Source organism: Anoplopoma fimbria, chromosome 24, assembly GCF_027596085.1.
Source record: "Anoplopoma fimbria isolate UVic2021 breed Golden Eagle Sablefish chromosome 24, Afim_UVic_2022, whole genome shotgun sequence".
NCBI classification, from domain to species: Eukaryota; Metazoa; Chordata; class Actinopteri; order Perciformes; family Anoplopomatidae; genus Anoplopoma; species Anoplopoma fimbria.
In genome coordinates this window covers 12,125,072-12,138,871 of record NC_072472.1, presented here as the reverse complement: position 1 = coordinate 12,138,871, position 13,800 = coordinate 12,125,072, and the positions used below count along the sequence as shown (strand labels likewise).

The following is a 13,800-nucleotide window of genomic DNA, read 5'->3' as shown; positions in this document are numbered from 1 at the left end:
GCAAGTGGACTACCTTGATAAAAGTTTTTGACTGATTATATAACCCCCACTTTTAGTCTTATCGGATGTTAATTTACTTCCAGACCTACCTTTTTTTTTTTTTTTTTTTAAAGTCTAAAATTAGCAAATGTGGCGTTCCTTCCTTTAAATCTCCTCTTATGTGATTTGCAGAACTACAGTTATTGTCATTCTTTTTGGATAATCAATTCTTATTATTGTGTGTGTTTTGGTTGTTTTTTTGGATAATCAATTCTTATTATTGTGTGTGTTTTGGTTGTTTTTTTAATCCTCTGCCAGTTATTTATTCATTTTTCTTTTGTCCTTTCAATCTTTTGTCTGTAAAACATAAAAAAAAAGAAAGATATAATTTGCATTGAATGTATCTGTAAAACTGAAAATCAGTACACACGTTTAAATAAATAACGTCTACGGTGCAGAGCAATTGAACAATGGAAAAAAAAACAAAAAAAAACTTCATATCAGTTGAGAGTTCCTGTGTTTACGACAGTCAGCAGGCGCATTATTGATCATGCAAATTGGCATCATGTCGATGAGGCATTACACATTCAACTGCGCCAGATGTTGAGAAACGACTGAGGCACGTTTAAATAATAATGCAGCGTCACATTAGGACCCAGACACGACCTAATTGATGTACGATGTGTGTGTGAATGTGTGTGTGCGTGTGTGTGTGTGTGTGTGTGTGTGTGTGTGTGTGTGTGTGTGTGTGTGTGTGTGTGTGTGTGTGTGTGTGTGCAGACTTCAACCTCAGCAGATCATATTGGTAAACACCGCACACAGTAAACACTTTACGCAACTGAAACAAAATAAGGGAGTTCCCGTCCCAGTCTTCCTCCTGTTCCCTTTCAATAGCCGTTATTGATCCAGACAACTATTGATAGCCACCACGCACCCTTATCTACAGAAATCCATTATGTTTTTCAACCAGACTTTGTTTGTCTTGATTCTTTTTTTTTTTCCCACTCACCCAGAGCGCTTTCCCATTGCACAATGACTTTGATCAAATCAAACTAGTATATGGCATTCTTATTAATACAGACTTTTGTCTTTGATATACCATTAAATCCAATATTGTCCAAAGGTCTAAGAACTGACTCCCATGCAAGACCCTATTAATAACGATATATCAAAATGTTCCCGAGCGCTGGTTGGCCGGTGTGCGGGCATCAGGCAGCCAATGGTCAGTAGGAGGCGCCACGTGAAGACCCCTCCATATATAACAGACAACTGGTCATTTAAAGCCAACCCGAGTTCAGCAGGTTGGTTGGAGTTTGATGGTGCTGCTTACAGCCTGGAGAGGTAAGACAGTTTGTATTTTGCCTGCACATGTTATATACCTGATTATTATAAAAACATTTTTTTTATTGAATTGCATTGTAGAATTATGTCATTTAATTAAATGAGATAACAGATATACAACAAGAGGCTATCCCTGATTTAAGTATGCTCTCTAGCTTATCTTTTTTTCCCCTGAGATCTACAGCCAACTATGCAACTACTTTTATCATAAGGGTGGAGCAGATTGTGTGTGGGTGCATGTACAGTAGTGTGTGTGTGTGTGTGTGTGTGTGTGTGTGTGTGTGTGTGTGTGTGTGTGTGTGTGTGTGTGTGTGTGTGTGTGTGTGTGTGTGTGTGAGAGAGAGAGAGAGAGAGAGAGAGAGAGGTTGGCTGTGAGAGCTGATTTGTTAATGGTTTGTCTGGCAGCTCCTTTATGTTTTGGATGCACCACAGTAATTGCAGTGGAAGGTTGCGGTTGGATGGGCCTTAGACATTTTAGTTGTTGAGTAGAGAGACAGAGGGGCCGCGGTGTGAGGGAGCAGGGAGAGAGCCCCATTTTTCTCTCAGAGTCCAGTTTAGACCAGTTTGCCTTTTTTGAACAAACAGCAGAATCAATGTGATGCCACCACGGATGCTTTAGTGCCGTCAATGTGATGTAAGATCTCTGTCCCTGCCTGAAGCAGAGTGATGTTATGGTCTTTGCACTAGCGGTACAGTTAATAATTCGCCATTCGTTGTGAGAAGCTGCCATTACTTCTCCTTTGTTTTTAATGAGAAGGGAGAGACATTCAAATAATCAAAAAAGTTATGGAACAAAGAGCATGTGTTGATATGATATCGCAGGTTCATTCCCTCAGTTATCTTCAGTTAGGTTCAAAGTTGACTGCTTTTATCTTGTGATCTTATAAAAAAAACTGAACCTTCCTGTTCTTCAGTAACTACAGTGATAGGCTAACTATAAAACCTCCCCTCCTCCTCTTGTGCCTTTCTCTTCACAGATAAGTGATCAGGGATCCTTCTTCCTGAGCATCAGTCAGGGAGGCTCTCTCTGGGCTTTTCTTTCCTCTCTCTGTGGTCCCTCTGGATCTCCTCTCTACATTTCTCTCCTCTGCTTCTTTTCCCCTCTCGCTGCCTATTTTAAATCCCTCAACCATGCCTCCGACCCTGGCCACCGCGTTCGCCAGGCGCTGGTGGATGGCGGTGACTTCTATCATTGAGAATTTGCTCTTCTCCGCCGTGCTGCTTGGATGGGGATCGCTCCTCATCATGCTCAAGTCAGAAGGCTTCTACTCTTACCTTTGCAACGAAGAGGGTGAGTCACAACTGTTGAATTTCTGTCCTGATACATATTTGTCATTTGTTCCATTATACCTTTTATAACTTTGCCTTAATTTGCCTTGATGGTGTAGAATTTGCTCATTAGGAAAAGCAAATACTCTTGAACATCTGTCTTCATGGGGTTATAATTCTGAACTGTTTCCTCCTGTAATGCACATTTTTGTTCAATAGAAGTAACTAGACACTGTTGCCTTTTTTTTTTAACCTTGTCCATTCTCTGGGAAGAATACATGTTTAGGGATGAAACCTGATCAGTTAAATTAAAGAGAGAGCAGGGTTTGCAAGCTGACAAAGCGGTCCAAAGTTAAAGAGTATAAAGCTCCAGTGCATCTTTATTCTTGCCCCTTTGAGAGCTTTAACTCTCAGCGGCTCCAAACTAAATAGAGGACACTGCAGCAGACCGATTGAGAGGAATCTGATAAACCGATGACGGACTGGATCAGTTGTCCTCTTGCCATTGCCCCTCCGTCTACTCTTTTCCCCCTCGCCGCTCACTTTGAGCAAAATCAGGCAGGTGCTTTGTGTTTTTAAGTACAAAGGTGGAATTGATACACACAATGGCCCCAGTCAGGTCTTAAAGACGAGAGTAAGCAAAAAGGGAATGTGAGAGAGGAATCAGGCCACACTTATCTTTTTGACCTCTCGTGACACTGTGTCGTGCTCCTTGTCCAGACACTAAACTATTAGTTCCTCTCACTAATGGCCACCCCATCTCCTTGGGAGTTTACACAATTATCTGTGATAAGTGATTTGTAGAAGGATGTATTTCCAACTCCTACAGTCTTCCTATTAATCTTCATTTTTTAAATGATTCACTTTTTCTTGTTGGATCTTTTAGCTTATTCAGCATCACTAGTAGTAACATTTGACCATGACCTTTAATTACTCAAGGATAATTACAGTCATGTCAGCTGTAATGAGTGTCGACGCGGAAGCAGACTCACTGCTGAATTATCAAATGAGGATCCAGGACTTCATGTGACTTCCTGGAGAGCTTCGAGGCGGTCTTATCTCGCTCTTATGATGTAAGAGGGAGCAGGCCGCAGCACCAGCTCAGCTCTTTTCAGGCATGTGACATGTGATAGAAGGACATATTTTATGACCAGTGGATGTTGAAAGTCCACTGATAAAGGACCGGGAGGGAGGAGAAGACTGATAGAAAAGTGATGAAAAGTATAAATCTGACCAATGGTGGGGGAGCTGCAGTAAAAACAAGTTGGCGGATAAAAAAAGATGATGATGATGCAGCGTAGATTAGGCTTTTTTGCACATGCAGCAGACATATTTGAGGAATGGGTAAAGCTTATGTGGGTAGCGTTATGTGGGTAGGTTAGTGGTCATGAGTCACTATGAAAGAGAAACAAAGGCTGTCACAATCTGTTCCTTTTGCAACACCCTGCCGCTTCTCTTTCTCCCTCACATGGACTTTACCTGGACTTTTGCACCTTTATCTTCATTCAGGTTCTGATTATAATGTGAAGTTTATTGCCAGTGACATTTTTCCGTGGCTTTGTAACTTACTGATAAAGTTCCAAATACCATCTCAGTCAAGGACAGTTGGCTTTTTGTCTCCAATGCTTTTTGTCTCCAATGCTTTTATGCGTCTGCCCCTGATATGATGCAACACATAGGGTTCTAGTTATAACAAGCACATGTTCAGTGCACATGTAGCCACGATGTGTTTATTACTTATCAGGACCCTGTGAATAGGCAGAATGGCCACCTCAATATTTCATCTGTGTGCCAAGAAGAGACACGGGTCCCCATAAATGAAACCATCTACAGAAGCACCCAGCTGAACGCAAACTTAACACAATCATGTGATTACTCACGCCACTCAACCTTTATGGATTTTGTTTTTTAAATACCAGTCAAATTAAATTAGACTTGCAGAGTTATACTTACACAACTGCCTTGTCTTGGCTTCTTTTTGTCATACTCCAAAATGTATATAACCCCTCATCATTTACCTTATTTCATCATGTTGTTCAGGCAACCGTTCCAGCTACAATCTGTCCCAACCCCTAGCAACGTCCACACCCGATGACTATGCTGATTACTATGAAAGCGAGAGTGGCGTGGTTGGTCTGGGAGACGGAGTGGAGATGAGGCCCCTGGTCCCTATGGATGGGCCCCTGAGGATGAACGGCTGGCTGATTTGTAAAGAACAGGATGAGATGCTGAACCTGGCGTTTACGGTGGGCTCCTTCCTGCTCTCGGCCATCACGCTGCCTTTGGGGATCGTCATGGACAAATATGGGCCTCGCAAACTTCGACTGCTGGGCAGGTAAACAAAAGAGAGAAGAATCCACCTTTAATGCTTTTTCTTTTCAATTCTGTGAATATTATTTCACACTCTTTTAAGAAGCAAAAAAGAGATGGGCTGCAACTTAAATTGTCATTATCATTTATTTCCAGCACGTGTTTCTGCCTGTCCTGTCTACTCATTGCTTATGGAGCCCACAATCCAAATGGTGAGTTGCCCTGAACAGTTCCCATGTCTACCTTTTTTTTAAACTGTATTTTAAACAATGTACAGTAGTTTGGTTGTTGACAGAGCCAGTCATGAGCTAACATCTGTGTCATTTGCAGAACTCTCTGTCCTTATCTTCATTGCCTTGACTTTCAACGGATTTGGGGGCATGTGCATGACCTTCACCTCTCTCACAGTAAGTTTGTGCACGGTAACGTGTTCTTCTCCTGCTGCAGAGACTTTGCGTCCACTGCTTAATGTTTGTCGAGATGTATATTTTCTAGCTTCATAGGTCTTTGTTCTGCTGTTAGTGCTCTGTTATAACTGTTTGCTGGCTCATTTCCTGCCCACACTCTCCCTCCCCTCTTGTCGGGAATTCTGTTTTTTTGGCTTCTGACACTGGACTCTGTGTTCCTAGCAGGAGGGGGATGAGGAGGGTTTATTGGGAGAGGGGGGTTATTTAATGGTTCATTATCACTTTCTGCTGCATCAATTATTGTGCTTCAGCAAGAACATCACAGCAACAGTTGGCAGTTGCAGCTGCTCATCTCTCTTTCTTTCTCTTTTTACACAAACACATGCGCACACTGTGATGTACATACACAAAAAGGAAACTCATCACATAAATTCATATTTGCAAACTAATGCACTCAAACAAAAGTAGCAATGCAGCATCCCTGTCTAAAGTGAATAATGAGGCTGCAGGGTAGAGCTACTGTACAGCAGCTCTAACTTGCAGTTTTCACATCGTATAAAAGAAGAAATATTTACAATCACAAAAATAATCATGAAGATATCAGAATCTCCCATTATTATTTTTTGCTATGCTCCTATGCTTTGCCCTATAGGGTTCATTATCTGTTTACAGGGAATTTAAAAGAGTATTGCATTCCTATAACATTGTCAGAATTTTATTAAAAAGTATCACCATTGATGCAGCAGGACCAGAGATATCATCTTTTTTATTCTAATCATTCTTCTTCCTTGTTTAAACCTCAAGCCTACATTACCCACAATGCAAACTTGAGCCCTTTAGTCAGTCATCTCGACAGTTTAGTCGAGATGTATAATTCGAGCTACTAGGCTCAAGCAGAGATGAAGATGCTCAGTTCTTTCTAACTCCACACCCCCAGATTTTATTTTGCATTCATGTAGTCTTCAGCCACAACGGATTTTGTGCAGCTCCTATTGGAGCAATTAAAGGCTTTATACAACTTATTTTTACATACACAGTTGTACTACCTAAAACAGTTTTTGATGTGATACGGGGCGGCTGTGGCGTAGTGGAGAGCAAGGCAGTTCTCCAATCAGAGGGTCGGTGGTTCGATACCCAGCTTCGGCAGTCGATGTGTCCTTGGGCAAGACACTTAACCCCAAGTTGCTCCCGAAGGCTTGCCATCGGTGTGGACTGGATGTTGCATGAATGTTAGTTAGAGTCTGATGGTGGCACCTTGCATGGTAGCCTGTCATCAGTGTGTGAATGGGTGAATGATATGTAATATACTACTGATTGTAAGTCGCTTTGGATAAAAGCGTCTGCTAAATGACTGTAATGTAATGTAATGTAATGTGTAAAATCAGTGGAGTTGCTCTTTAAGATTGAGCCACAGAACCAGACATACACAAGGAAAAACAACTGATGCTCTTTAGGAATAACAGGATCAACCCCTCACCATTAATTTACATTCTTTCCCTGCTCTTCTTGATCTCACTGTTCCCTCCCCTTGTCATCAGTTCAGTGTTAAGGTGTCTCACACAGGAGTCCTGGGCCGTACCATAGTGATGCTGTTCACTAGAGAGGGCCTCTATTCCAGTAAATCTCCCAATAAACGTCCCTTTGCTGTGATGTACATCTTCTAAGTGGAAATCAACCTAAATCCATCATTCGTTGTTGCCACTGGCCTGAATGTCAGTGATGTAGTAAAACCATAATGTAGGGCTCTCTGTTTGCTCTTTTGTATTGGAGGCCCCCAGAGTATGTGTGTTAAACCACATCTCCCCCTGAAACCAGCTTTCACTCCATCTCCCCCACAACCTGATATATACAGTACTAGAAATACTCAGTGTTGGGTTAATAATTAGCCTCTATGTTGCTCCTTGACTCTTTGATCATGACTGCACCATACAGGCATTTAGTCTCAGCTGACAGGTGTTGGGTAATACTCAGCTGCCCTCAGCGGTTGTCAGGTCCCCTTTCTCCTTCAGGTTTATCCAGCTGACGCTAATGTATCTGTTATGTTTAAAAAAGAGCACTTTTTCTAAATGCTCTTGGTGAGACAGCTATGAAATACTCAGCGCTTCAATATGCATAATCAATGCTCAATTTAGTACACACACAAACACATACCTCTTTCTCAGCTTCCCCCAGTCTTATGTAATTGGATGTGCTTGTTGTTGTTCAGTCTGTTGAAAACCGAACAGCTTGTGAATGCCTTTGTATTTGGATGTTTTGCCACCCACTGTCTCTCCTGTTTTCCCTCTCTCAGCTCTCTTTTCACTGTCCTCAAACAGGAGTAAAGCATGTGAAAGATAGAGAAAATGTCTCCTCACCTCTGTCACCCCATCTGGGCACCGCTGCGTTTATGTCGTGTGGTGGACAGCTGTGTGTGTTATGTGATGCTGGTTTGATATTGCTTTTGCTCGTGTTCCATGTCACTTTGCTGTGTTTTAGTTTCTCTGATGTCTGCTTGCTAATTGGGTTCCCACTGTCCACTTTGACCCCGGTGTCAAAAAGCACCATCCTCATAGTGTCCCCAATCTGTCCTCTAGCAGCTACACTGCAGTTGAGATTCACCATGATCTTGGCAGAGGATGGTTTAGCCTTTATACTTATATACACAATGGAATATCTCTCATTTTTCTTATAGTTTATGCAATAACTTCTAGAGTACAAAAGGAACGGGTTTTGATGATGTCTCTTTTCCTGTCTCTTTGTCTTTCCCTCTAGCTCCCTAGCATGTTTGGAGACCTCCGTTCCACCTTCATCGCCCTGATGATTGGCTCCTATGCCTCCTCCGCTGTCACCTTCCCTGGTGTCAAGGTAATAAACACTGTCTGCACACATCTACACACCAGTACTGACACTATATGTAACCAGTTTCTTTCACCTCTCCCACTATAAATCTTTTTCTTTGTCATTCCATACTGCTTTCCTAGAATTGTTTGCCATATTCTTGTGTTTTGTGGAAACTGCCTTACCTCTTGAATGCAATGTGCAGCCACATTTAGCGTCTACTCTTAGCCAAAATATTTGGAGGATTGCGTAGCCTTAGCAGAAGCATACACTCCTTCAATTGAATTCTGATTTCAGCTGTTTGTTTTTCTCGTCTGTATTTTGTATTTATTGGTCATGTTTTGATGCCCACAGGTGATCTACGACCTTGGTATATCATTCATTACCATCCTGGTGGTGTGGGCTGCCTGTGCTGGACTGGTGTTCTTGAATTGCTTCTTCAACTGGCCACTGGAGCCGTTCCCAGGACCAGAAGACATGGACTACACGTTAGTACCACAAATACACACAGTGGAGTACAGACACAATCGACAGTAGAAGTCCCACATGTACATTTGTATGCTCACTTATAAAAAAATGCTAGTAAACTATGTGTTCCAAAGTATATGGAGTACTCAACGCCACTGACACTGTTTGACAAGTAATTATGTAATATGTGCAAAATGTGCAGTGTAGGCTGTTGCTGCAGGTTAAAGTCTATCTGCTGATGATCACACTTGTCAACTGTACTCATCACTGTGGAAAATTCTTGTAAATTAGCATTACACTTTTGACTTGCTTGTTCAGCCAAATACTTTCACGAAGGGCATGCATGTTTTCTGTATGTCACAATTATCTGTTAATCATAATTACTTTTTGTCATTTTTTACACATTTCTAGTTGTCCATGAACTTCTCCCTTGTCACCTACCTCTGTTGATACTCAAACATTTTCCTCTAATCCCATGCTCTTTTATTCTTTCCATCCCCTCATCCTCCTCTACTTTCTCAGTGTGAAGATCAAGTTCAGCTGGCTGGGCTTCGACCATAAAATCACAGGGAAGCAGTTCTATCGTCAAGTGACCACAGTGGGACGTCGCCTAAGTGTGGGCAACAGCCTGAAGCAGAAGGAGCTGGCGACTAAGGACGGACACAAGCTCTGCCTCTCCACTATGGACCTGGAAGTGGAGTGCAAGACAAAAGAAGAGTGTAAGAGCGCAGAACTAAAACCCCTCTTTGACCCTCTCTTTTTTGAGTTTCTAACTCTACTGCGTGTTGTTTACCTCTTATGTGTTCCTGTTTCTCCCCTGCAGCCCAGTCTTTCTTGAAAACCATCATCAGCCCGATCTTCATGCTCAGTCTGGTGACCATGTCTGTAACTCAGCTCCGTCTCTTGTTCTACATGGGAGCCATGAACAGCGTGCTGGAGGCGCTCAGTGATGGAGACCTCAACACAGGTCAGTGGCTCTGTGTTTTGTTTTGTGTGCCTTTCCGTCTTGTTTGCATAGAAAAAATATGAAAACTTGGTTGATTGTTTTATTTTTGTTTCCTTGAATCAAGTTGTTGTATTCTGTACTTCATTACTTAAAGCAGCTGGACTTACGAGTGTTTTAATTTAATTTCCAGTGGAAAGAATGGAAGTCGGTAAGAATAAAAGCTTGTATCAGTAGATCACTGACTCATTAGATTATTAACTCTCAAGCTCACTAGGATTAGAACCTCTAGTCTTGTGTAGGTTTGCCATACTGTACTAAATCCACCAACACTACACGCTTGCTCTTTCATAGCTTGTGCTGTTATTTCATTTCACCTTTGTTTGACATTGCCCGTTGTCCATGTCAATAACAGAGTCCTTCAGCTGTCATTCAGCTTTAACCTGAAACCAGCAGGTACCATTAGTTGTACTCATTAACTATCTTTGCCCCTCAGCACCAGCAGAGAGCATACATCATACGATATTAGCCGTTTCACATGACTCACTTTTCATTTTTCATTACACCCCTGGCAATAAATCCCCTCACAATGGCAAGAAATTGACTTTTGAACAGCTTTTTTCTCCATATCCACTGTTGTTCGAAACTAATAATTAACTGTCCCGTCATAATCATTTACCAGGTAGAAAACGGTCCTGAACCCTTAATATCTGTCATATTTTTAGTCGTTCCTCTAACAACCTCCCCTTTCTTATTTGTTCTCAATGTGTAATATTCATTGTACATTTTTTAAAAAACCTTTCTGACCCTTCTCTCAGTGGGTCTGTACTCCTCCATCTTCGGTATAATGCAGCTGCTTTGCTTGATGACCACTCCTGTGATTGGTCAGATCATGGACTGGAAGCTGAAGGAGTGTGATGAGGGAGAGGAAGAAAAGGAGCCCTGCAGCAAGTGAGTCAACTTGTGCCTTAGACTGCCCTTAAATCCCTTCCATTTATAGCTTCAGACATTGTTGCAATGCAATGTCTTTGTGACGAATACAACCAAGAAACTAACCTTTATTGTGAAATAGAGTTGTGATACTAATGCCTGTATATATTCTGACCTCTCTTTCTGATTTCATCCACAAGGGGGGAGACAAAGATTAAGCGCAGAGACAAAAAAACACAGAAGGTGACCAATGCCTTGCGAGCATTCCTCCTCACAAACATCCTTTTAGTGGGATTTGGGATCACTTGTCTGGTGCCCAATCTCCCCCTGCAGGTGAGTGGTCCTCTTCAGCTGTCATAGACGCAAACAGGCCTTCAAAGTGCTTCAGCGAAACAACTGACTTTCTATCATTTTAAAACCCTATTTGTTCATTTGAGGTGTTAATAATTATTTGTTTGACAATGACTTCTAAATACTGTTAATGTAGCGTTACCTTAGCATTAATGTAGCAATGGGAAACAGGTAAATAGCTAGCTGGACTCTGCTCACCAGGAGACAGCAATTGTAGTTTAGCATGCACTGGATACAGATTAAACAAACAAGACATGAGTTTTAGAAGGGCCCTTTTGACAGAGGCAGGCTTGTTGTTTTCACCTGTATCCAGTCTATCTAACTATTCCTTTAAGACCTCCATAAACCGACTGACTGAATTGACCTTAATGATTATGAGTATTGATCTCTTCTACTTTCTTCTTTTTTCACAGATTGTGTCATTTGTCTTACACACTGTGGTTAGAGGATTTATTCACTCAGCGGTTGGCGGCCTCTATGCTGCTGTGTAAGTCTCAACGTGCTTCTAACCTTACACCACCCACACAAATATCATCATCATCATCATCTTCATCTCCTGTATGTGGATGCAGCTTCAAACAGATTATCTAAATGTACTGCTTCTTTCTCTGCAGGTATCCCTCCTCACAGTTTGGCAGTCTAACGGGCATGCAGTCCCTGGTCAGTGCTGTGTTTGCTCTACTGCAGCAACCCCTGTTTCTGGCTATGATGGGACCCTTGCAGGGAGACCCATTCTGGGTATGAATGCACACACACATACACACACACTCACAAAAAAACGCTCACAAATTAAACCAACGGACGTGGCTAATTCTGGTGTTATCCCTCAGGTCAATATTGGACTCTTTGGTCTCAGTATGCTGGGATTTTTGCTGCCTCTCTACCTGATCTGCTACAGACGGACGCTCAACAGACAGCAACAGCAAAGGGAGGACAACGCTAAGATCTACATCAAAATCAACGGCTCTGACATCCCTGAGGCCTACGTCTAGAGAAAAGTCAATGCAGAGAAATGGATAACACAGGATGAAGAAAGATCATTTACTTGGAAAATTTGCAATCCAATAATACATGCATACATACGCATGTAGGACAACTGAAATCTTATCAATTTAGAATATAACATTTAAAACCTACGGTGTAGCTATAGATCCCCATTGAGTACACACACAAACGGACTGCAGTGTAATTATTTCCGTATCTGAACCAAGATAAACTGATGCTGCCGTGGTCACAGAAACGAGTCAGCTGGACCGTCGCTAAGGACGAAAGTGAAATGTGGAGGGAAAAAGAAAAAACAAGAGGAAAGACTGTGAAAGGAAAGAGGCATGAGCACTCTGCAATCCCCCCAAATCCTCTGACTTCTCTTTTCATTCCCTCCCCTCTGAGCAGCACATCAGTGCAGCTTCGTTCCACATAAGACTGCTTTAATATTCCCCAAATGAACAGAAAAGGAGAGTTTGTTTAGCTCATGAGCATCCTCCCTGTGACAGCAGCAAGACTGCTTAACGTCACCCCTCAAAAATGACCTCACCATTATTAGTGAATTATTCCATTATTATGAGTCTTTTTGTCTAATATGTTGACTTTATATCATTCTGATTGTAAATCCCATAACATGGTGCTATAGGTCTATTCATCAGCTGGATTTTTTTGATAGATGGTTTAAGGTAAGTGTGGACTACATGGCATTAATGAGCGACAGGGAGGAGAAAAGAAACGTATTGCTGATGTTTTAAAGAGACTCATTATGATTAACTATGGGGCTGGATTGTTTTCTTTTTTTTTACCAGGCTAACATCTTATTATAGTCTAAAACGGCTGTAGCCTAGAATATACTGTAGTATTGATTAATGTCGGTATATTTGGGGCTGTATTATGAAAGAGGGATGTCAAACAAACTGCGATATGTTTTGGTAAAAGCAAAATGTTCATGTACGTTCATGAGTACGAGTATTTATTTTATTTCCTGCTTTCTTTAGTTTTTCTTTTTATATGGTAAGTTTACCAGGGTTGCCTTGTGAATATACTTTCATGTAACAGAGAAGATTTGAGTATTACACATATCAGTGAAAACAGTCTCCCCATCATGTTCTCCATTAAGCCTATCCATAAAATCATCATCCTTCACCTACTGTTCAGCACTTTATACCCTGTTAACTCCTTTCAAGTAAATTCCACACACATTTCACAGCTCATTTCAGCACTTCTCTCCCGATGCCTCTCGACAAATGGTACCATTTTTGGCTCCCCGTCTCTTCTTACGTGTATTTATTTCATTTGACGCTCACTTTTCATCACGTATTTAAACCATGCTGTGCTGACAACGCTTCATATGTCTGATCGTATACTGTTGTTTGCATAGAGCTCTTTCTTCTACAGCTAAAGGTGATGTAGAGATGTTTTTGTTGTGCAGGCGTACCTTTTTGAAAATGGAAGGATTTGGGGGAGTTAATAAAAATGAGTTGATGTCTTTAAGGGGTCAATCTTGTTCATATTTTATTTCACTGCTCAACGGGCTACATTAAATTACCTTGTGTGTCTGTATTTGTGTAATTCTTACCTGGTTGCAGTAATGTAACACTCCAATTCTTAGTGGTATGACATTATAACAGATCTTAACCCAGAAGGATGCATTACTTTTTTTCTGTTTCTGAAAGTCTAAATACAAAATTCAGGAGTAAGCCCATTGAAAAAGTTAACGGTTCATAGGTAGGCTTTTAATTTGAAATTCAGGTTTGTGAAGACAACAGTAGCCTTTAGAAATTTGTGATTTAGAAATGGTGTAAAACAAATATGGAACACTGAGGCAGCAGATGGAGTTTTAGGTTGTTGTGTAACCAACCAACAGAGGTCAGTATTGGCATCATTCATTGAGGGCCACCACATTTGATGAAGAAACAAGTGGAACATTTCTGCCTATTTTAGGCCTAATTGCATCAGAATAATAGTCTCTTTTTACTGATTGTTCAAACACACTGACAA

General features: G+C 41.4%; 1 protein-coding gene across 2 annotated transcripts; it reads left to right on the top strand.

Moving 5' to 3' along the window:
- The first annotated feature begins 1,274 nt into the window (after positions 1 to 1,274).
- slc43a2b (solute carrier family 43 member 2b) lies at positions 1,275 to 13,329 on the top strand. 2 transcript variants are annotated; one of them, XM_054626594.1, is made up of 15 exons: positions 1,275 to 1,320; positions 2,298 to 2,611; positions 4,630 to 4,924; positions 5,056 to 5,111; positions 5,230 to 5,306; positions 8,058 to 8,150; positions 8,478 to 8,611; positions 9,114 to 9,310; positions 9,415 to 9,558; positions 9,728 to 9,745; positions 10,353 to 10,485; positions 10,665 to 10,797; positions 11,229 to 11,302; positions 11,430 to 11,553; positions 11,646 to 13,329. In XM_054626594.1, the coding sequence occupies exons 2-15, from the start codon at positions 2,452 to 2,454 to the stop codon at positions 11,805 to 11,807; spliced, it is 1,800 nt and encodes a 599-aa protein (XP_054482569.1). In that variant the 5' UTR covers positions 1,275 to 1,320; positions 2,298 to 2,451; the 3' UTR covers positions 11,808 to 13,329. The 2 variants fall into 2 exon arrangements, with proteins under 2 accessions (XP_054482569.1, XP_054482570.1); XM_054626595.1 differs by lacking the exon at positions 9,728 to 9,745.
- The last annotated feature ends 471 nt before the right edge of the window (positions 13,330 to 13,800 follow it).